This window comes from Pipistrellus kuhlii, unplaced genomic scaffold (assembly GCF_014108245.1).
Source record: "Pipistrellus kuhlii isolate mPipKuh1 unplaced genomic scaffold, mPipKuh1.p scaffold_m20_p_4, whole genome shotgun sequence".
Classification (NCBI taxonomy): Eukaryota; Metazoa; Chordata; class Mammalia; order Chiroptera; family Vespertilionidae; genus Pipistrellus; species Pipistrellus kuhlii.
The window spans coordinates 44,827,582-44,852,489 of record NW_023425540.1 but is presented as its reverse complement, the minus strand read 5'-3'; the positions used below and the strand labels follow the sequence as shown (position 1 = coordinate 44,852,489).

Below are 24,908 nucleotides of genomic sequence, written 5' to 3'. Positions count from 1 at the left end.
GCGTGGCAGTGATTTTGGGGGAAAGTACAAGTACTATTCCTTATCAAGATCACCAATCAAGGCAATTTTACAAGTCATCCCCAGATAGCTCTCTTAGGTAGTTCATATGCAGCCTACACATTATTATCACAGTTGTCCTTAGCCTTCTCTGTAGTGGTTCTGGACCGATTATATAGTAATGAAAGTGAAATATCTAAACGGGAAAATATTGATGAGCCTCATAAAAAATACTAAACAAAAGAAGCCAGACACTCAAACATACAGTGCTCAATTCCATTTACATATATTTTAAAAAGAGGAAAGCTACTCTTATGCTCTTGTGAATGGCAATGATACTAGCTGCACAGGGTGGTGAATAGTGACTTGAAAAGAGCCAAAGGGGCTCCTAAAATGGTGTTTCTTGATCTGGAGACTGGTTACATGGGTGTTGAAACTAATGGGTTTAAAATTTTTTTAAAAATTAACTACCTGTACATTTATATGTACACATTTATATATTTTGTAATATATAACACATACTATATTTCATTAATATCTTTTAAAACTACATATACTCTTTTAATAATTTTCTTTCCAAGTTTCAAATTACAAAAACAATCTAAGTTCCCTGCAGTAAGATAAACAAAGTAAGAGAAACACAGCTCTCACTAACCCCAGTTTTTCCCATTCTCATTCTACCCTCATGCTATTACAAAAGAAATCAAAGTTAGCAAATACATGTACATATTTACACAAACAGTGAACAATCCAATGCCACAGATACTGTAGGCATACATCTTTCTTTCCTCATAAAAGAATAAAACATAACCAGATATCTAATGCAGGAGGTTCAAAAGAAAATATTATATTACACAATAAGCATAAAAGGGCTGCTCTACTTCCTTATTAAATGAAAAACAGAATCAAATCATAAGATGGAGGAGCTGAAGGGGAATTTGTGATTATAATGGACATAACCAGTATTGTGATTCTAAATGTGCTTCTCAAGAAATAGCATCAGCTCCAGCTTAAAGACAATAATGATCATCTTTTCAAAGCACTCCATATAATTCACCAATTTACTCCTTACACTATAAAGCAATGAGACTGCTGGCTTTATGTAATACTTTTCCTCTGCTTTCTCTGGAATGTATCTCCATCACCTCCCACCTCCAACAATACTGGGCTAGCAGTAGTTCCCATTACAACATGCTAGTTCACATTTCCGCACCTTTGCCCTTTTCTCTACCTGAATCATTATGCCCTATCCACCACTACCACAGGAGGAATAAGTGCTCCTCCTTCTATCTGTTTTCTTTCTTCCTACAACGTAATGAAGTAATCTGATTAAACATCTCTTTCCCAGAGCCTATTTCAGGAACCTCAAAGGCTAATATTTTGCTTGATCCATTTCCGAAAGACACATAATTTATTGTCTTGGTAGGCAGATAGTGTTATTTAAATAAATTAAACCAATACACAAGCAGATTTTTAAAAGCCTGTTAGCCTTTTTAAGAAATCAAATTCTTTTAAAATTCCAAAGTCAATGTCCTTGTAAAGATAACACTTACCATCAGTAATGGCTTCTCCTTTCAGACTCTTGATTCCTCTGGGCATTGCACTTCCATCAAGGTAGAACTCAATTATGCCATCATCCAGGATAATTAGAAGATGAAGCCAAATATTCTCTTCTAAATATTTCAGGGCTGTTGTCTTGGCAACATAGGTAGCATTGGATCCCAAAGTTTTGTAATGAAGGGACAGTGTCACATGGGATTCGTTGGTTTGAATTTTTACCCCATAGTAGATGCCTCCATTACCATCATCCTTTGCTATAATAAATCCATTAGTATTGGCATTGGGCATTACCCAAGCTGAAAAAGTAAAATTGGCAATTGAGTTGTTCCTGGAAGGATGGTATTTTGGGTTAACAATTCCAAACGCACCCTCTAGTCCACTGAAGTACAGAGCATCTGTCCCACTGTGGTGACGCCTCATGTGTGGCTGGAAATGCACAGTGCTGGGGAAAATTCCAACCAGCAGAAGATCAATCATTGGAGGCAAACCAGCAGGGAACTCACTGGACAGTATTTCCCAGCCTACACGTACATCACCAAAGAGGCCCTGTTGCCTCAAAATGGTAAAGTTGGTGATATAAGACATATCATCTTCTGAGAGGACATCTTCTGCTACTTCTCTCTCTAAGCACTCTGGATCCAAGACAAAGACTCCAAAAGGATCATCATTGAATGGAATCATCACTGTCACCTGGAGGTTGGTTCCTGCTAGTTGACCCCCAGGACCTGGGGACCCTCCTATAAGAAGAAAATTTGTAATGAGTGAGAAACCAGAATTTAAAAGCCTTTCTAGTTTAAGGTGAAGACAATAGATTTGTTCAGCAAACTTTCAGTTAAATCATTTACTCATTCATCAATGACCAACATGTCACCATATGGCTTTTACCACACTTTCAGGGGGAAGCATAATTTCATTAAGAATCAGTACAGCCTGAAAAAAGACTATTAACTAGAGAGGTTTAATTCCTGTACTTAAAACCAGCAGTGAAAGGAAAATTGATTGTTTAAAAAATGAGAAATCTTTAAGTTACCATGAATTCGTACTTCCTAACTTTAATTTTTTGTTGGAGACCCTACATTTGGGTGGGCAAAAAATCCAATTACAAGTTTGAGAATGAATGTAGATCTCCATCCATAAAATTTAACCAATGCCACGAAATAAACATTAAAAATAACATTTCTATCAAAAATGGTATTTTGATACCATAGAAAGTCAGACAATCAAGATATATTTATTTCTTCATTGATGGCACTTTTTCTACAAGTCAAACTATTTAAATGTAAAATATTAAACTTTACTGCTAAAAAAAAAAAGGAGATGGGGAAACACAGCACCTGAAATATTTACTAGCTTTAAAATATAAAACTCATTGAATTCAGGAATGTTATCTGGAAAAGCATGGAGAATGATTGGTTTGGCTCCTTCTCCATCTGTGAAGTTTATAGTCCCTGAAGTTTCATAGAACTCTTGTCCAGGCTGCAAAGCAGAATCATTCTCAAACAGCTGCCAAACCACAGAAACATTGCCAAAGTGTCCTCGCTGCCGCACAACCCTGCATAACAAATCAAAGAAAATTCATTTTTATGGAAAATGTATAAGTAATGAAACTAACTCTAATGGAGGCTTTCTGTATTTCCTCAGAAACATACTTTTTCCATTTATCATCTTTAATATAAAACAGCCAGGCAGTCCTAACAGAACAACATGAAGAATCTCATGGAAGAATGAAGTAGAACTTAATAAAGAGAACCAATCTTTTTTTTTCCATCCTCACCTGAGAATATTTTTCTGTTGGTTTTTAGAGAGAGAGGGAAACACAGAAAGAAATATTGATGTGAGAGAAACACATCGATTGGTTGCCTCCTGTATGAGCCCGGACCAGGCCCAGGCCAGGGCCAAGACCAGGGGAAAGCCTACAACTGAGGTATATGCCCTTGACCAGAATCGAACCCAGGACCCTTTGGTCTGCAGGCCATAGAACTCTTGTCCAGAACTCTTCTGTGGACAAGAGTTCTATGAAACTTCAGGGACTCTAGCCACTCAGCAATACTGGCTAGGTAAGAGAAGCAATCTTAAAAGTCATAATCTTCCAAGTCCAAATTGAAAGATAAATTCTAAGCCCAATAAAAAAGCTTGCTATGAGAACTGGCAAATGTTCTTCAGAAGCCAAGTACAGGGTGAGGAAGTCACATGTCATTTGAGAGCAGTTCCAGAAGACCTTGTATATTCACCTCTCAGTCCTGACAAAGGATGGAAGTTGGGGTGAGGAATGTGGGGAGAATAATTCTGCTCACCGGCTAAGGTGTCATTTTCTTGTTTTTTAAACAAGTGACAACAGCATAAAAAATGTTTACAATTCTTTCAGACTTCCAACTTTAAGATTATTCAGTTCTTAACCAGTATTATCATTTTGAAAGATAAATATTTCAAAATATTTCATTTTGTTGTACACAATTTGGAATTTGCCTTATCCAAATATGCTTACCAAAATGAATTAGTCTTTCCTTCTTCTACTGCTTTGTCTATGGGCTCCAAAGAAAAAATACCATTTGGGTCATCATTAGCTTCAATTATCACTGTAGCAATTCCATGTTGATATACTACTGTATCGCCTAAATTAAAAACAGAAAAGTTAAAATGACAAAAAGTAGTTAACTTCCTGTTAAATTTGTATTTTTAACTAAGAAATACTTTATAATTAAACTAGAGGTCTGGTGCATGAAAATTCATGCACTGGAGCAGGGGTCCCTCAGCCTGGCCTGCCCCCTCTCACAGTCCAGGAGCCCTCATGGGTAGGAGATGGCCCAGTCATCAGGGGAAGGCGATGCCCAATCACACCTTGCCATGCACTTGCCACCTTGGCAGGACCAAGGGGACTGGGCACTGCCATCTTGTGGCTGTGAGTGCCGCCATTTTTGAGGGCAGGGCAGTCAATTAGCATATACCCTCCTCATTGGCTATGGGCACAGCCATCTTTAAGATGGTGTGAGGGTCAATCAGCATATTCCCTCTTTATTAGATAGTATTCAAATTTCAGCAAGAATTTCCTCATTAAAAGTCACAAATAAATGAGAGAAAGATGCCTAAGGAAGTTTAATGTGACTTGTCTTTGAGGAAATGTATAATTACTTTAAAAAGTACAGATACTTTTCTTTACAATAGGAATATCACTTCAATACTTTCATTAGAAATAAAAAACATAACTTGATCTAATTTCAAACTTTTGAGATAGATGTTTTCCACTTCATAAAAAATAAAAGAATTACCACACAATATAAAAATACTCTTGGAATCACTGGCTTGAGCATTTCCCTTTAATTCTCTGCCTTCAGGTAGTGGAGTTTGATCTGGTCATAGAACAAAGAAATCTTTATGGTGTTAAACTTGAGTCCTCTCTATTTCATTTCTTTCCATTATTGCCAATATTTTAGGTCTCTTCTCACTTTCCTGAGTTACATAGCTCTTCCTTTTTGCTCCAGTTGTTCCTTGTGCAAGCAAAGGTCCTTACTATCTTTATTCAACCTCTCTTCTCACTTCTCAGAGCCAGGTGAAGCAACAACCCTTCCAGAAATTCTTTCTTGAATTCTCAAGTAAGGCTAAGTGCATCTTCACTGTGTTGCTACAGCACTTCACAGTTTGTCAATGTATCATAACAACTATTGCATTTTATTAGTTCACACACAAACAATTTTACTGTAATCTTATCAATTCCATGCTTAATTTGTCCAGGCCCTAACAAAATAGATACTCAGCAACTGGTACACAGATATTACTTATGCACATTACATGAACTGATACAAATAAAGTTTTTAGAATTAGATGAGAACAACACCTAAAACAAAAATTACAGAAACAGAAACTATATGTAAAGCAAACCAGCACAATAAAAATAATTTATATATAAAAGAAACTGTACTAAACCTTACTTGACCTTTAGACTTTGGAAAGAGAAACACACACACACACATAAGAAATAGACAGCAGCCTAAACCGGTTTGGCTTAGTGGATAGAGCGTCGGTCTGCAGACTGAAAGGTCCCAGGTTCGATTCCAGTCAAGGGCATGTACATTGGTTGCGGGCAGATCTCCAGTAGGGGGTGTGCAAGAGGCAGCTGGTAGATGTTTCTCTCTCATCGACGTTTCTAGCTCTCTATCTCTCTCCCTTCCTCTCTGTAAAAAATCAATAAAATATATTAAAAAGAAATAGACAGCAAACCACTGTTTAGAAAATGCTGACAATATAGAGTAATAAAGTAACTTAAAATATCCTATATAATAAAAGCCTAATATGCTAAGTGTCCAGTCATCCATCCAACAAATCAAAGCCTAATACGCTAATGATATGCTAAGGTCACTCAACCATTTGCTAGGATATGCACTGACCACCAGGGGCCAGACAGTTGACCAGTCAACCAGTTGCTATGGGGACAGATGTTCCAACCAATAGGTGAGCTTGTTGCTAGGGTCCGAGCTGATCGGGACTGAGCGAGATGTTAGAACTTTTGCAGGGTAAGGAGGGCATTTCCACGATAGAAAAGCTTGCTATGAGACAGTGGGGTCTGTGAAGTAGGAGGGCATCCACATGGGGGCAAGGGGTTGGCCTAGAGCAGGAAGCTTGAACCTTAGTGGGGTAAGCTTCTACCCTCTGTCCACAAATCTTATTGTGGACAGAGGGTAGAAGAAGCAGTTGGAAAGTGGTCACATACACGGAGAATTGATCAAATTAGTAAATATGTTAAAGATAATGGGAGCAGGCTTTATCACTACAAGAGAAGGGAGGGACAAATATGGAAAGGGAGAAAACTAGAATGAATACTGTGATATTAGATAGAAATGGAGATACTGGTGCAAACTAATAGTTTTCAATATACGTAGTTGGGTACAGAACTAGAGATGTGAAAGTTGTGTGAGTATGTATACCTAGAAACATGCATACATACATATATTCTCTGTACACTAAGAGAACTAAAAGGAGCATAACCACAATAACAATAAGCACTCCTAGTGCCATATCCTGGTTTCTAAATAACAGTCTTCACTAAAAGGAACCAGGGCTTCCTGGAGAAATGGTTGATTTCAGGGTTGTGACAGGAAAAGTATAAGATGAGTTTGGAATCTCTTGCTGGACCAGAAAGTAAGAAAATGTTTCAATAATAACAGGGACATGTCAAAAAGACAAAGAAGTCATCTTGAACAGGGCACCACTGGCCAAATCTAGGAAAATTTAACTGCCAAAACAAATAATGATGCAAAACAAAACCCAATGTTTGAAATAGAAACCATGAGTCCATACTGATACATATATCAGTAAGACAATTAATTGAAAGTCTGATGAGTAACAAGATACTTGCACATTTTAAAGTATCTTCCTCACAAAATTTACTAGTTACAAAGAGGAAAAAGTACAGTGACAAGGCACGAGGTAGCCATCTAAATTGTGGTCAAAGTGGACATCACTTAAGGGACAAAAGATAATCACGTGCCAACTACAGGGACACCATGCGAACTCAGAATCACCTTCCGTGAAATTCCTGGCAAGGATGCAAAACCTGAATCTAATAATGATGAAACATTAAACAAGCCCCCAAATGAGGAAAAGTCTACAAAATAGTCTTATAATCTTCCATATCCTAAAGATCATGAAAGTCAAGGAAAGACTGAGGAACTACTCCAGACTGAAGAGCTTAAAGAGACCTGACAATGAAAAGCAATACGTGATTCAGGGAATGATCATTTTGCTAGAAAGAAGAAAATTGGCACAACTGGAGAAATTTGAATGGGGCCTGAGGCAATGATTCTATTAAGTTCCTGGATTCAATGGTTATACTGTAGTTATGTAGGAGAATGTCCTTATTTCTAGAAAAACACCAGTGTTTTCATGGGTGGTGAAATATCATGTCTTCAACTTACTCTCAAAAGGCTCAGGAAAAAAGAGCTCTCTGTAGTCCTAAAAGAATAAAATAAATATTAAAAGAAGTTATAGTCCCTACAATTTACTAAAGGTGAGGTCAAAACCTTCTACGAGATGAAATATTGGGATCAAAATATCCTGCTTCATTTACAGTAGAGGGAAGAATGAAGAGACGACCTTTTCGCCCTCGCACATTGCCATTTATTGTGGCTAATAGCTTCAGAGAATTATCAAACAGCCAGTTGGGCTCAGCCACCTACAGAATACATCTTCACAACCAGTATGCCCAGCACCCTGCTAGGAGAGCAAGTGGTTACAGAACTCTTGATGCCCTATGCCTTTGGGTGACTAGACAAGTTATAGCATAGCTTTAGCTAGAATATTTTTATTCTTTACATAATATAATTTTCTATGTGTGCTGTATTGTGAAAAAAGGTTACAAATGATGACACAGAGAATGCCAGGTTCATAAAGGTTCAATACATATTCTTCACCCCACCCCCTCAAGAAAGCAATGAAGCAATTTTGCTCTTGAACAGTTACACATGACATTTAAGTACTACTTGGCACCCCTACTAGACAGAAGCACTGAAACAAAAGATCAGTCATAAAAGTACATGTTATTTACCTGTGGAGTTAAAGAGGACTATATAAAAGTGCTCATCCGTTTCTGGGATATCATCTTCCTTAACGAATACTGATATTCTCTGCTCTCTACTTCCAACCTCAAAAACAAGCGTTGCTCCTTTTTCAACAGGAACAAAGTCTCCCTCTCTTGCGGTGGCCTTCCCGTCCACGGTAGCATATTGGACGGTGCAAACAACATCAATAGATCCATTCCTGAGAACCGTAAAGTCAGCAGTCTCACCTTCCTGAACCCTCACTATGCGAGGTTCTAAAATAGCCACAAAGAAAAGAAGAAACATGGGAGCTTTTAGTATTCCATCTGCATGTTTTCAGGTCATTTATGTTTCTTCACGTCCCCACAAAAAAAATCCCTCCAATGTATCTTTGTTTAAAGACTCACCTCAAGTCCCAAATTCCACAGGAGACCTCCTTTGCTTACATCTAGCCAATGGTTTTTCTCTTAACCTAATTCCTACAGAATCCATTGTCTTCAAAACCAAATTTGGTGAATTACATATCTGAAATCCCCTGCCTACTATTTCAAATGCCTCATTTCCAAATGTAAACTGTAAGTTCCTTGAGAAAAGGCCTAGATATTGTATATTTATTTTTGTCACAGGAGTTAGCAGAAGGTTGAACAAAAGACTAATTTATAAAATACATATTAACCAAAGGTTAAGAATATGAATCAATAAGACTGAAGATGTTTAAAAGATTCCTGCCATTGTAAACTGGATGTCTTGCAAGATAGGCTTAAGAAAGAATTAGATACCATTTAAGTCTCATAAATAAAACTGAAAGATATCTCATGTAGCAAAAGGCAATTCTAAAGAAACCATTAAAGTGGCAAAAATGGAGAAACCTTGATTTATATGGCCATTCAATATTAGTTGCTATATTACCCTACCACCCATTAGATAAAGTATCTAGGCCCTGAACTAACTACACTGTGGATTGGAAGAAGTTACATGAAAAATTATTCATTTTTGCACAAAGGAAAGAAAATAACTTGTAGTTTGAAAGTGGAGTGAACAAAGCTAATAAAATAGTACTTACTATTTTTTTTCCTTCAGAAGATGCTTAAAATATTTGTTAAAACCTCAAGAAGATCAAATAATGATCATACAAACAAATAATAAAGTTCTATTTAAAGAAATATTAATTGTGCTTTATTAAAAATGTTCAATTAGAAATAAATGAAAATGCACATATATACCGTTTAAGAAAAAAATAGCAATACCACCTGCAAAATAAATGGGGTCATCATTTCTTCTGATCCTCAGAGTTGCAGTAGTCTTATTTCCTATTTTAGCTCCTCCAGTGGCATTAAGTAGGATAATGGTGAATTCCTCCATTTCCTCTGGAATCTTTTGGAAAATGTTTTAAGTCAGGTGACTTGTACAAATAATTCCACTGTATATTCCTAAATTATTTTATATTTTTTAAAAATATATAGCTGTATTAATAATAGTGCTAGGTTCATTTTCATTTCTGAGGCAGAGCCACCATAAATTATTCAAGTAGGACTCAGATCCCCAGAATTTTCACGTGCATTCATACAAACAGCCACTTTATTTTGACTCCCCATAAAATGTGCTGTAAATAGATATCTTGCTTTATGCTAAAAATAAAAATACTACAGTCATACTATTTCTTTAAGAAAGTGGTATATATATTGTTCATAAGAAAAAAAATGGAACAGAAAAAAAAATTTTTGGACATATTTACAACTGAGTTCATAATAGTAGTAAAAGTTCAGCTAACTCAAAGACCATTTACAAATGTTACTGAAGTTTTACGCAAGTGTGTCATAAAGACCTCATTCCCATGTCCTAAGAAGATGTGGTTGCCCACAGCTCTGAGCCTCTATGAATCCCCAGGTGGACACTGTTTCTCTTTCACTTCCTCCATATGAGCTTGGCTCCTTCACATGGTAAAAGAGTGTTAGATTTTGTCTCTAATGGGACAAGTTTGAAGTAAAGGAGGTATGCTTTCAGAGCTGTTTAAAGCACAGTTCCCCTCTGAAAGTTCCACTCCCACCATTACTGAGTACTTTCTCTTCATTATCAATAAGACTAGAAGCTTTAGTGCATGAAATTCATGCATGGTAGGGAGGGGTTGTCCCTCAGCCCAGCCTGCACCCTCTCCAATCTGGGACCGCCTCGAGGGTTGTCTGACTGCCTGATGGGATTGGACCTAAATGGTCAGTTGGACATGGCTCTCACAATCCAGGACTGCTGGCTTCTAACCGTTCACCTGCCTGCCTGCCTGCCTGCTTGCCCCTAACTGCTTCTGCCTACCAGCCTGATCACACCTTAATTGCTTCCCTGCTAACCTGATTGATGCCTGACTGCTCCCCTGCAGGCGCAATTGCCCCTAATTGTCCTCTCCAGCAGTCGTCCCAACTGCCCTCTTTTGCAGGCCTGATCCCCCCCCCCAAACTGCCCTCCCCTGCCAACCAGGTAGCTTCCAAATGCCCTCCCCTGCAGGCTGGGTTGCCCCCAACTGTCCTCCCCTGCAGGCCTAGTCTCCCCACAACTGCCCTCCCCTGACAACTATCTTGTGTCCATATTGGGGCAGCCATCTTTGACCACATGTCAGAGGCCATCTTGTGTGTTGGAGTGATGGTCAATTTGCATATTACTCTTATTAGATAGGAAGAACACCACAATGAATCCACAATCCTTATGGTCCATGACCCTGATTCTGAGAGTGCACCATGGAATACCTAGTAGGAGGCACACTTGTTTTCAAAGGGTCTAAGAACAATACAAGCACTTCACTCCTCTCCCAACCATGACTCCCTGCTACTGGACACCTATACAGTGTCACTGGCCACTATCAGTTCTCTGAGTTAAAAATGCCTTCAGGAAACCAAAAATAGTATTTCTCATTTAGGTTATTGTCAGACATTATCATACCTGAGTTCTTTATCAATATATTCACAACAAAATATATTAGCAGATATTTAATTATTGATAAAACATAAGTATTAAGCAATGACAAGAAAAGAGAATTATATACCCAATACTTACCTCATCTGGTAGGGAGTAAATGGTGATATTTTTTAAAAATTCCTGATCTCCAAAGAAAACAGTCCCTTGGACAGGAAACACATCTTGTGTAAAGTCTGGACTAACCACCCATGATATACTAACGTCACCAAAGTTGCCTCGATTTCTTATTATACCATAAACAGCTGCAAAATACAAGTGTGTATAATATATGTGAGCATATATTAAACAATTCTAAAATGATAAGTAAAGAAATTGCTCAAATAAGAAAACATAAAAATGAGACTACTTAAAAAAAATAAAGCCAATTATCTGTTTAGCATAGCCTGCAATGTGCCTATAAAAATGCCTAAGCCTAGTTGTCCCTCTGTAAGCATCTAATAAAATAAATGGGTTGATCTTTTCTATAACAGCTTGGATTTTAAAAGTCATTCAGCATCAGAAAGGAAAAGTGATTAATTAGATATACCTACTGAAAATCCTATAAGGATATTTCCTAATATTAATATATGCAACTAAAGGAAGCTGTACACTCAAAAGTGATATTTTTACCCAGAAAATATTGTTCTAAAAAATAAACTACTACTCATTTCAGACCACAGCAATAGTCCCCTAGTAATTACTCTTAGTTTTAAAGTTTTTCCTATATGACTCAACTCATTCTTGAGTGTCTGAATTCTACCACATATCATTAACTGAAATCAAAATATAACTGAAGGCAACAGTATCATCACAACACTATGTATGAAATACAAAAATTAATCCTAAATATCATTTTTAAAATACCAATTTTTGCACTCAATGTAATTTCTAAGATAGACAACTGAAAGTAAGTATATGCTAAAAAAAATTAATTTAAATTATTAATTTCCTCTTCAGTAAACTGTAATCCCATGTAATAAAAGCCTAATATGCTAAGTGTCTGGTTGTCCAGTTGTGTCAAAGTGTAATATGCTAATGATATGCTAAGGCTGCTCAACCTACTCACTATGACATGCACTGACCTCTAGGAGGCAGACGCTCTGACTGGTAGGTTAGCTTGCTGCTGGGGTCCAGCCAATCAAGACTAAGCGAGATGGGATGGACACCCCCTGGAGCCCTCCCATAGTCCCTCCCCAAATGGCCAACCTCCCGCATCCCTCCATGGCCCAGATTGTGTACCAGTGGGGTGCTCAGCCTGGCCCGTGTCCTCTCACAATTCGGCTCAGGAAACTCAGCCCCCCCCCCCCAAGTGCACCAATTTCGTGCAAAGGGCCTCTAGTAGAATATAAGAAGCAAAATAAATTACCGCTATAGATATCGTCTCCTTTACTTTCATTTATCGTAACAATTAGGTCATCAGAAACAAATTCTATAATCCCATGAGGATCATCATTTTTTAGAATGGTTATATTGACCACAGTAGCACTTCCCAACTTGCTTTCCCGTTCACCATGGCTGCTGAGGACCACCCAATAGTGTTCATCCAACTAAAACAAACATGTCAAATTGGGAAAAATACAAATTTAAAATTTTTAGAGCAAGTAAATATATACATGTACATATATATGTATATATATTCAAGAATATTAATATAGTCAAATTTTCAGCATCATACAATTCATTCAAAGTTGACAAAAGAGCTGATATTATTCCTTTAAAAAGTTTACCAGACTATTACATATGTCCCCTCTTTTCGGCCAGGGGTCCTCAAACTTTTTAAAGTGGGGGCCAGATCACGGTCCCTCAGAGAGCTGGAGGGCCAGACTATATGAACTACTAATTCCTACTGTAACACCTCGGCTGCGCTCACTGCCCGAAAAACCTGGCGGGCCGGATCAGACTCCTCTGCAGGCCGCATGTGGCCTGAGGGCCGTAGTTTGAAGACCCCTGCTTATAGCCTGTTCCCACCCCCAATCCGGGCCTTCACCACCCTATTGTTTGTGTCCACAGGTTATGCATATATGCATACAAGTTCTTTGATTGATCCCGCCCCAACCACCCATCCTCTCCCGCCTTCCCTCTGAGATTCCAGTCTGTTCCATGCTGCTATGTCTCTGGATCTATTTTGTTCATCAGTTTATTTTGTTCATTAGGTTCCATACATAAATGAAATCATGTGATACTTATCTTTCTCTGACTGGCTTATTTCGCTTAGCATAATACTCTCCAGGTCTTTATGTAGGACAAACTTACATCATTGAAATGTGAATGCCTTGCTTTGTTTTTTAAGCTTGGTGTGTGTGTGTGTGTGTGTATGTGTTTTGTTTGTTTCTGTTTTCCTTTTCAATCACAAGTATTTCTTAACCCATTCTTGCCCACTTTCTTTCCTATAACTCCTGGTCATTGTTAAAAATATTTATACATAATAATATATGTACAAGGAAAAAATAAAATCCCTTACCTCTGGTATCCCATCCAATCTGCTTAGCAAGGTGATTACGATCTCCCTTTCCCCAGGTTTAAATTCCAGGACGCCTGTGTTTCCATAGAATTCATTGCTATCTCTTGGCTCTATCCTGTAGTGGAGAAACTGCTTAACGAGAGCTCCCCTGGATCGAATGATGTGGAGCTCCACAGATTCTCCTTCCTAAAAAAAATAAATAAATAAAACACAAAATTCAAATCCGTTAATGATTCTTCTGAAATTGTGAGTAGAGAATAGACTGAAGTTTCTTTCAACTTACTTTTATAATATAGGGTCCTCTGGTATCAGGAGAAAATTCAAAAATTCCCCCAGGATCATCATTTTCCAAAATAATCAGATCACGGCTAGTATATCCAGACTTCAGCACTTGATTTTCCACAGTGACCCTGGAGAAGTCAGAGGGGGAAAAGGCACTATGACCTATAATCTTACTCCTGAATTCTGCACTTCTAAGGCAATATTTACAACACTTTCAGATAATTAATTTGGAAGTTAATAGGAGTTTAAACCTTAAATTGATATGACTGTATTAAAAATCGCTTAATAGCAAAATCAGCTTTACACATAGCATTTATGAAAGAACTATTTCTGAATTCCTTTATATTTGACTGAAACCAAACACTGTATATGTACATCAAGAATATTAACAACCAAAGGTTTTTAATATACTGTAATTTTATATAAAGTACCAAATTTACAGATTTGTTTGTTTCAGAAAAATTAATTTGTAGCGGATTTAAAAATAATTTAACTAAAATTGTTTTAACTCTACATATACTTGAATTTCTTTTAAAATTAATTACATATGGTTATATTGAGTGAATAAAAGTTGAATAAGTGGAAGAAAACCACATGAATCAAAAATAAACAAAACTGTGATTATATTTTAGAAATATTTTGTGAACTTTCATATGTTTCTATTCACCTTGATTTTAACCTCATGCATTTTTCTTTTAGTATAAAAAAAAAACATAATACATATAAAAAATGGAATTGAATGGATCTCATATGCATGACATATTATAACAATTTCTATACATATCTCAAAAGGGTATATTAAAACAAGATGCTTTTTTCTTATTTCTGGTTTTCATGTTCAGTGTATAATTAAAATGATCAAAGGGACTGGGACGAAAAGGCTCTGAGGGTTTGAAAGTCTGCATGCTCTTTGAGAATTCTCAATCTTGAAAGCTGCTCTAAACCTTTCCAAATGTCACTTTCTATTGAACCAAAATGCACTCTTGAACAGACCTCAAAATCACAGTGAAGCCACAATTAATAGGTAGAAAGGATAGTTCACAATTAATAGGTAGGAAAGATAGCAACAGAGAATCTAAATTAGCATCCTTCCCTAGCTTCTGGAAATCTGACAACCAATAACCAGCATACTACAGTGGACACAAAAGGGATTAGTCCAAATAATAGGAAAGTTACTTGTTAATTGTTAATGGGGTCATATAATTTTCATTAAAAAAGTTGCCCATATTTCATTCACATCAATATTTTTATTAGTTAAAAATTCCTCTTTCCACATAAGCTGGGAGACAGTAGAACTGAATCAGAACATAATAATCAGACCACAGCTAGTATACCCAGTCTAAAAATCCATTTGAAGCATTAAACAAATAATTTGTTTTAACTATCTTAAAATATGCTATCCTTACATAAAAAGGAAAAAAAAATTTTAACTGAGAAAATGTAAGCAGAAATTACTTGGATACAAATCAATGGAAGAAATGAGTTTTTATTACAAATTCTCTGTTAAACAAACTATAAGATTTACAAAGATGTTAGGTAAGAATTTCACAAAGCACAATAATTTTTCCCTATAATATGTGTAAACTATAAGGAAAGTTAAAGTTTTAAATTCTTCCTAATACATAAATTCACTAATTCTCAAACTCTTTATCAGATACCTTAAATGTGTTCATAATTTAAAACTCAAAGGGAAAAATGACTTCATATAAGCTCCCCCTTTTCATAAAAAAAAAAAAAAAGGACACACAACGCATGCACAGGCAGGTGGACAAGCAGCATTTCTCAAGACCCGTGCTCATGCAGAACAGCAGCTGTATCCAAAACAATGGCTTGCAAAGCAAAATGTTGAATCACCAAAAACCAGGCGTTAGATTGTACACTTACCCGAAATACACGACAAACCTTTCCGTTTCTACTCTGTCAACACAAAAAGGAGCGCGGGAAAGGGAAATAAGAAACAGACACCATTTGCCAAAGTCTCACTGATACAGAAACTTAGAACGGCAAGGTAAAAATAAACTGCCCGCTGTGAGCTAGTCATGTCCACTTTATGGAGACTCCGCACACTGGGATCTTTGCGCTGGACAAATGCTGGCAATCGGTTGGCAGTTCCCACTTAGGGAACAGGACCCCATGGCCAGCCAGCATGCAAAGCCCATGGAAGACATTCCTTTCCAGGCCGGCTCCAAGGCGCTGGGGCCTGCCAGGCACTGTGCATGCTTACAAACCGCAGCAGCTGAGCAACTTTCATTCAGCCTGGCTTATCATTTCTCAGTAGTTTTAATTCACATGCCTGTTTTGTTGTTGCTGTTTTACTTTACTTTATATATACTTTTTCTTTAAATAAGCATAATGTGGTTCAGAAAGCAAAACAACTGAACAGTGGATATTCAATAAGGTTCCCTACAGTCTATATTTTTTCTTATAAAAAACAATGACTCATCAGGTTTATGAAATGTGTTCATCAAAACACCTTCAAAGAAAAACCTATGAGTCTCATAGTAAAATATAGAAAGCAGCAGGGGTCACATAAAATAATTATTACTTTAGTCCTGATTAATAAAGTATAAAATAATGCATATTAGATTTATCTATAAATCTTTCTGTTTTAAAACATGAAAGCCCTCAAGTAACATTAAGTTGAATATGTCAACATCTTTACAAAAAGAGAGTTATAGTACATAAGTATCATTTTTAATTTTTTTTATAATAATTAACATCAATTAAACAGATGGGTTTTTTTTCATTTTTGGGAAGGTTTTCTGAATTACTGGAAAAAAAGACTGATGATTGTGATGTTTTCTTAATATAAATGACCCACTGAAAAATGTTAATTAAATCATCATTATTACTGAAAATAACTCTTAAATTTGGATTATTTTGATTCTCTGGAATGTAAGTATTACTTGATGTTTAAATTCCATGAAAAAAAAAAAAAGAGAGAGAGTTCTACTATATGAAGATTAACAGTTTCTTTGAAGTCACTCAAAGGAGCTCTAATCCTCTTCCGTGTTGAAAAAGGAATCCAGCAGAACAGTTTGCTTAACCTAATATTTTAGATTTGTTGCTGTCTATTCTTTTTAGCATAGCAACATATTAGCTATGCTTAAGATTTATTTGAAACCAGCTATAAGCTATCTATCAAATCTTTCCTCACAATGAATAGCAGGGTAAAAGTTCATGATGTCAAAATATTTACAGTCTAACCAGAAGCCATCAATAAACAAGGGAATAGTCAGGGGCCCAGCATATTACCTCTTAGTTTTTTTTTCTTTTTACTCTATATGGAGAAAAGAATTGAAGCAAAAAACAAAATTATTTCTGAAAATTAGAGCATATAAATGTTACTGAGCGCTACCTGAATGGGTTATTACCTGTCTAGAGAAAGTGTTACTGTCTCGTTCATTTCTGGTATATCATCAGCTTTGACAGTAATGTTGATTGTTGTGTCACTTTGGCCAGATAAAAATACAACAGAGCCATTAAAGGGACCTATATCATCCAGGGTCACTGCTTTTGAATTAGGGCCAGAGGGCTTCAAACTCCAATAGACAGTAGCCTGGCCTTCAGTTCCATCCCGATGTAAGGGGATGTATACCTTTAAAGAAAAAAAAGAACGATTTCTTATATACTCACATACCATATGTGCTTTTCAGCGATTGTGTTCACATGTTATTATATGAATATATGTATTCTTTATAGAAAAGTAAACCATTAAAGAGCATTAAAACATTTGCACAAGCCTTTCCCTCAAGCTTGGAAATAATTTTAAATAGAACTATATTTATTAGTTTCTGGTAATCAAATCACTAACAAAATTGCCTCCACCAAAATATATGTCTAACCAGGGATGTCTTAACAAAAAGACTTAAATATTTTAAATAGCAGAATGATGAAAAAACATAGATCAATTTGACTAAAAAGGTTCTCTAAAAAATGAAATTAATCTAATGTTACAATATAAACAAAAATAAAGCTGTATGAGATTACAATGAGAAAATTATGTTACATATAAAATGCATCCTAAAATGATAGGTGGCAACATAAGAAAATAATAACATAAGTAATAATAAGAAATGTTCCTAACCAATATAATAAATGCAGTTCAAACAAAATCAGATATTCAAGTTGTGGCTCTGTGTTACCTTGGGCAAGTTACTTAACCTCTCTGATCTCAATTTCCACATGTGAAATGAAGTTAGGGATGCCCTGTTTTGCAAGTTTGTGGTGAAGATTAGAGTACCTCTCCACAGTACAAGCTAAATAAATAAAAGCTTTTATAATAATTTTGAAATAAATTGCATCTGGTAGTTTTACTTAAGTGTAGCACACATACACACTAAATATATAATAAAAAAAAACACCGTAGATCATGTTTTTCAAAGAATATAAATGAATATTTAATTGTAGACACATTATTCCTTTAAAACTCCTGAATAAGGTATCCTCTTTGCTCTTTGCCCTTTAATACAGTCCATCTTTGAAAAAAATGAAATAAAAAAGGAGACATTTTTCTCCCTAACCATTCTGTGAATTTGGCTGGAAATGTTCAGGGCCAGAGACTAGATCAGGCCTAAACAGGCAGTCAGACACCAAATCGGGCCTCAACTGGCAGTCCAACATCCCTCTTGCAATCCGGGACCTCTCACTCCTAACCACTTAGCTCGCTGATCCTTACCACCCACCTGCTCGCACCTTACCACTTGGCTCGCCGCTCCTTAGCGCTGCTGCGGACACAGGAGAGGGAGCTCCGGCCACTGCAGCTGCACTCGCCAGCCATGAGCCCGGCTTCTGGCTGAGGGCACTCCTGCTGTGGGAGGGCCCATTGACAAGGGAAAGCCTACTTACCACTTCAGCAGGGGAGTCTTCTGGTTCATGCAAAATGATCGGAAGATTGCTAATAAAGCCAATTTCTCCATTTGCAATATCTGGAGTAACCGCTAAAGAAATATTTCTGATTTTCCCAAATCTAGGACTGATAGGTGGAATTGGGGGATGTATGTTCACCAACTCCACAGTTTCCAACTATAATAAACAAAACAAAAGAACAGAAATTTTAAAATAAAAAAGTCTTAATTGCATGGGGCAACAAAATAAACATGGATAAAAGGCTACCAATAACTTAGCAACTTCATCCTCTTTCTTCTTCCCTCTCCATCCTGTTTCAGTCTCCTGCACTGGCTTCTTGAGCTGCTTCTGCTCCTCAGTTATTATATTTCCCAGAGTTTTTTCTAAGCCCTTTATCTTATAATTTTATACCCTCTTTCTAATAATCTCTAGATATCTCCTTTCAAATGTCAAAAAGTTTATAGACCACCACTATTAGATACAACATAAATGTCACATGGAAACTTTGCAGATAAAATATCCAAAGTTGAAATCTCTGTTTCATGTCCTCTCACCACTACCACCACCGGCACCACCATCTGCTCTTGTTCCTTGTTACCTATACCCAACCATCTTGACCTCAAAGCCAAATGTCAGCGAGTTGTCCACATCTCTCTCCTCGCTTCCACTGGTCCACAGCTCTAATCAATCACCCACCCCCTTCTCTGCCAAAGAATACACAACCACTGAAACTCCAACTGTGACTTAGCATGCCTTTATATTTAAAGAAATGCAACACCTGTAAAGCAGGCAGTGTCCCTGTAATTAATAAACATGACTACCAGAGGAACATTGTCGGCGCTCTCCTTATCTGGAATGGCCTCCTGCATCATTTCACAAGTCCGAAGTATACCTGTTCTTAAAGACCAATCACATTTCCCTTTCTTCCATGAAGATTTCCTTGGATCTTCTAGCCCTTTTTATTCCATTTGTTTTGGAACTCCTATTGTTATTCTCACTGAACTTAGACTTAATTATAAATTTCACACATCGCTTGCTTACAATCATTATGTGTGTTACAGACTTTCACTTCCCAACAGGTTTATAGAGTTCTTGTGGGTCTGTGTCCTTCTCGGTATTTTCCCAATACATGGCATTGATCTCAAACTGTAGTAGCTACACAAAAAACATTTATTGATTCATCTCTCCAACATAAACTGAGCTCTGTAGGAATCCTGACCTATCACAGACTTTCAGTATCTTAATATTCTAACTTTTCAAGGTCCAGCTTATCAATCTCCACAGTATTCACTTACATGTAAAAATAATCATTATAGGACTGCAAAAAGCATAGAGACTTTAGGTTAAAAAGCAGTTTTGAACTTAACAAAACATTATGGGTCTCTCACCCGAGAGCTATAATATTAGGCTCTGAAATGTGGAAACAACTGTAATTTAAGTGTGTTTTCCACAAGTGTACTGATCCCTCATATACTCTTACAATTTTTTTATGAACACTATACATTTAAAGGGCAAAATATATGCCTTTTAAAAAATGTCACAATCTTTGCCTTGAAAATCATATACAGGAGAAAGATATTAAAAATTCCACCTTTGGTAAACATACATTTCAGTCAATGAAAAAAGAAATTAAGTTGACAAATTTTGCCAAATATTAGTATATAGACTGAGTCAAGTAAAATAAAATGTTTGATTCTTTAGTATACTGAATTTACAAAGTAAATAAAATGTAAAGATAAATAGCTAAAATGACACAAGTATAACTGTTATTCTTTCTAGAGAAAAGAAATACCTATATATTTATATACATATATATTTATCTTTTAAAATGGCACAAAGACTAAAATAAAATATGCATATTTGAATGGGATAAAATAGAAAGCATGCATTGTTTAAAGGCAAAGATGTTGGTAAAATCTGATCATATGATCATATGTAAGCACATGTTTGTGAATGAACATTCTCCTTCCCATGTATTCACAAAGCTCTAAACTGATAATACTGTTTAAAACGTGAAAGGGGGAAAAATGCAATATAATTTTATTTTAAAACTTTCTAAAAAGAAAGAAAAATAAGACATTTATGTTAATCAAAACTACAGAATTAATTCTAAATATCATATTTTGAAATCTTTAAAGAAAGAAAGTATAGAAAGCTATAAAATGAACTGATTAAAAAGAAAATGCTAATTTTATATAGCTTATTTCCTGGTCTCCAAGCCTTTTAGTCTTGGTTCCTTAAGCATCTGCTAAATCAAACTGTTCCATTCAAACAGAGTTGTTCTTTGCTTTCAGACAGTCTGCAACTGGGGCGGCACATTAGCAACCCCAAGCTTGCCAAAAGTTGAATCCCAGACTGATGTATATAGCCGAGAGGCTCTCTGAAGAATGAGGAGCGCATGTCTCGGATTCTCCTTTCTTCAGTTTCATTCAGCTTTCCATGCAGAGTCTGATGCCTCCTATTCTTGAGTTGCTCATCCATTATGCACTATACAAACCACAAACCTTCTCACTCCAACCAGCCTTCCAGAGCCTACAACTGTTTTGAACTTCAAGAAACTGTGTCAGTGACTAATAACGCCTTTTTTCCCTACAGTGTTAAAGTTAAAATGTCTGCACAGTGAGAGCTTTGTTTTTCAACTAAATATGCAGATAGATAAAGAACTGAACTCGGAATTAGTGGTGCAAACAGATTTCCAACGTGGGATCACCAAATATTCAGACTTTACATGATTCTTCAAGTGTAACCTTACTTCTCAAGTGTCATAAAAAACAAATGGTCATGTTCATGTAGAATGTTGAAACATAAACTAGCTAGGATAATATCTGACCCTATCTAAGTTTCTTAATAAGGTTTTGTTTACGTAAGGATTCTCTGCGGCTACTTGGCTGGAGATATTGAAAAATATTTTTTAAAGACTAAAAGTTTAATATAAAGACTACTAATAATGTCATCCATAGTTAAAAAGTGGTTGAGGCAGTTTAAGAAATCAGAAAACTAGAATGGAAACAGAAAAGCCCTCTACAAATCAAAATCAAACATTTCTGCATTATCAGTCTTCAAACTCCTGTCTCGTTACTGCAGCTACTGCGGGAATGCTGGGATGCCCAGGCCTCCACGGAGCAACAAGCACCTGTGTAAAATCTTGGCTTTGTTTCACTTATTTTAATAAGTTGGTTCTCCTATGAGCTGTGACCTATGCAAAACTGGAGAGAGACAGAAGGGAGAACTGAACGCTGAGATAATAGAAACACAAAAACCTTAAACATATGCTACGAATTAAATGTTTATGTCCCCCCAGAATTCATATGTTGAAACCCTAATCCCCAAAAAGGATGGTATTTAGAGATGGGACCTTGGGGAGGTAGAGTCCTTGTGATGAAATTAGTGCCCTTATAAGAAGAGATAGCGAAGAGCTTGCTTCTTCTTGCTCTCCACTACATGAGGACCCAGCAAGAAGACAGCAGTCTCCAAACCAGGAGGCCGGCCTCACCAGAACCCCTCCAAACCAGGAGTTAGTAGAAGGCCGAACATAAGGTCTTTTTATAATTTCTAAACATATCTTTGTATGTGTCCTGCGGGCAGTGTCCTAGTTGCTTTAACTTCCTGCCAGGGTATGGGCTTGAACTCTTGTTTAATTCCACGTCACAGACCCAGATCACCCCGCCGCCCAGCCAGCTCACAAGAGCATTCCACAGGTCGCAGGGGAAACAAACAATTGTAAATGATTCCCTCTTCTGTTCACCCAGCTCTCCAAAAAGCTAAAGGCCAGGGTCCTCCAAAGAGTGGGTTCCTCATGGACAAAAATATGCATCACATCAGAATTTCCTCATTTTGAGGAGACAATAAAATAAAAATAACAGTAATAATAAAAATAAAGGTGATGGGCAGGATGTCCTGCCACTAAAAACAAAGCTTTGGAAATACTGGAAAGTTGTCTCCCTCGGGATAAGCATATTATAAAAAGGTATCCCCTATACATTATATATCCCTGGAACAGGTCACCCACTAGACCCTTTGCCAGGAATCATCAAGAAATGCATAAACAGTACAAGCATGAGTGGTGGCCCAGCTTAAAAAAAAAGACAAGAGTCTTCAAAATGAAAGTGCATGGCAAGGACCTATGAAATTTAGAATGCCAAGATGTAAAAAAGTCTTTCACAGATAAGTAGCAAGTTATCTACGTTATGTTTTACCATCAAATTTCATATCAGCAGTAATAGAAATCTAAAACCAAACCTTAAGTACTAAAGAAAAAATTGTTTTCATCTACAAATTTTTACCTAGCCAAATTATCAATGCATAAAATTTCATTTTAATTTGCTCAAAGACTCAAAAAGTTTACCTTGCACGTATATTTTCTGCACATGTATTTGATGATAGATATATTACAACAAAACTTAAAACACAACTTAAGGAAAAGGCAAGAGATCAAGAAAATTCAAAAGCTCGGTAAAAAAAAAAGTCCCGGTGTGAAGCACAGAAAGCAGTGCAGCTGAACTCAACACTCAAAGTACGTTACACAGCTGCAAGCCCTGCGTGGTGAGGGTGTCATGTAAACAAGAGCAATCAGAAACTCCAGAGAAAGCAACAAATCATAAAACAAAGTCTAGTCAAAATTACAAAGCAAATTTAAGTTTGGCATGATTCAAAAATAATAATAAAATATGAGATTTCACCTTATATATATTTCAGTTGGCAAAAAGTATAGTGACATAAGATTATATAATACTCTTTATCAATCATTCATACTATCTGAATCTATATTATGTTTACTTACATTAACAAAGCTTGATATGTAACCTTTTATTGCTTTCTGATTTTCAAAATCAACCAAAACCAAATGCAAAACATAGCCATACTATCATAAGTGAGTGCAGATGTTTTAAACTTTGACAATAAAAATGTGAATAAAAGAGATAAGATGAAAGAATATGTTTATAAGGTCCTTATTTCTTCTTATTAAGTAGATGAAAATTCAGAGGTGCTATATACAGTAAATATATAGTTAAAAAACCAGATTTTTAGTATATTATTTAAAAGTATCTACAGTATACAATTGTTCTCATATTGCTTAATTTCTGGAATGCCTTCCCTACAAGTATTAATCATGAAAAACATGTATCTTACACTCCCCATTCCGTCACATATTCTCAAATCACTCAAAATAATTGCAGGTCTCTCTCTCTCTCTCTCTCTTTCTCTCTTACTTGCTCTCTCTCACTTTCTCGCTCTCTCGCTCTCCCCCTCTTCCCCATTAACAGTTTGTGAGTTACTTCACTATGTCATCCATTATATTCTGACCTACATTTCATGTCTGATGTGCTTTTATTATTACCTGATTAAAATTTTAACTTTAGTAGAGCCCTTGTTTTTTTCATCCCAATATGTCTTAGGAGCAGACACAGCCTTTCTCTGGACTCCCTAAGTAACTTCTAATAATTGATAGTAGAATCCAAATTATAAATGAGAGCAAAATAATGGTTAGTTAACTCTTTCACATAGATAAGTACACTTACAATTTAACCAAAGTTTAAATTATTTTAATGATTAAAATACCTGTATAAGGAAGTGGGCCCCATTTTGAAGGAATGCGTCATTCCTTATTGGTAATTTTGTAGTGACTTGGGTTTTATGTTCTGGAAAAATGAGGCTATTTGTCCTGGATACATTTAAGATGCCATCTTTTGCTCGCAAAGGGTCCACAGCTCCGGCCGGAATATAAAGTGCAGAATAAAACATCCTCACGTCTCCTTTAGTTCCCCCTGATCTTGAAAAACTCAAGGATAAATAACGTTCTCCTGGGCTGCTTTCAATCTTCTGGTTTTCCATAGGAAAAAATGTTATCAGGCCATAAACATCATCACTATCCTGAATGTAGAACAAAAGCTGACGATAAAGGAACAAAATATTAAAATGCGTAATTCTCACATCCAAGATTACCAAGCTGTTTATTTTCTAGGCTATTATGATTTTTAATATTTCCTTTTATGTCATATCTAAAACTAATCACTTCTTATATGTACTAGAATAAAAGATGAGACAAAAATACCCTGTTTTCCCGAAAATAAGACAGTGTCTTATATTAATTTTTTCTCCCAAAGTTGCGCTAGGTCTTATTTTCAGGGGATGTCTTATTTTTCCATGCGCTAGGTCTTATTTTAAGAGGATGTCTTATTTTCTGGGAAACACGGTAGATCTGAAAACCTTCCCAATTTATAGTTTGTTAAATTTTTTAAGACTAAACTTTCTATTTACAGGGGTGACAACCTTGAGCAAGCAAAGCA

The 24,908-nt window shown here is 36.3% G+C and overlaps 1 protein-coding gene across 1 annotated transcript in view; it reads right to left on the bottom strand.

Annotated features, from left to right (window-relative positions):
* The window catches only part of ADGRV1 (adhesion G protein-coupled receptor V1), a 423,988-nt gene that overhangs the window by 367,634 nt on the left and 31,446 nt on the right, over positions 1–24,908 (bottom strand). The window contains exons 9-21 of the mRNA XM_045571582.1: positions 24,181–24,510; positions 18,622–18,798; positions 17,148–17,371; positions 15,658–15,690; positions 13,775–13,901; positions 13,492–13,677; positions 12,397–12,577; positions 11,130–11,293; positions 9,338–9,461; positions 8,096–8,362; positions 4,043–4,169; positions 2,892–3,109; positions 1,551–2,294 (exon numbers count right to left, since the gene is read on the bottom strand). Of these exons, the coding sequence (XP_045427538.1) occupies positions 1,551–2,294; positions 2,892–3,109; positions 4,043–4,169; positions 8,096–8,362; positions 9,338–9,461; positions 11,130–11,293; positions 12,397–12,577; positions 13,492–13,677; positions 13,775–13,901; positions 15,658–15,690; positions 17,148–17,371; positions 18,622–18,798; positions 24,181–24,510 (2,902 nt within the window). The remainder of the gene's footprint in view (positions 1–1,550; positions 2,295–2,891; positions 3,110–4,042; positions 4,170–8,095; positions 8,363–9,337; positions 9,462–11,129; positions 11,294–12,396; positions 12,578–13,491; positions 13,678–13,774; positions 13,902–15,657; positions 15,691–17,147; positions 17,372–18,621; positions 18,799–24,180; positions 24,511–24,908) is intronic.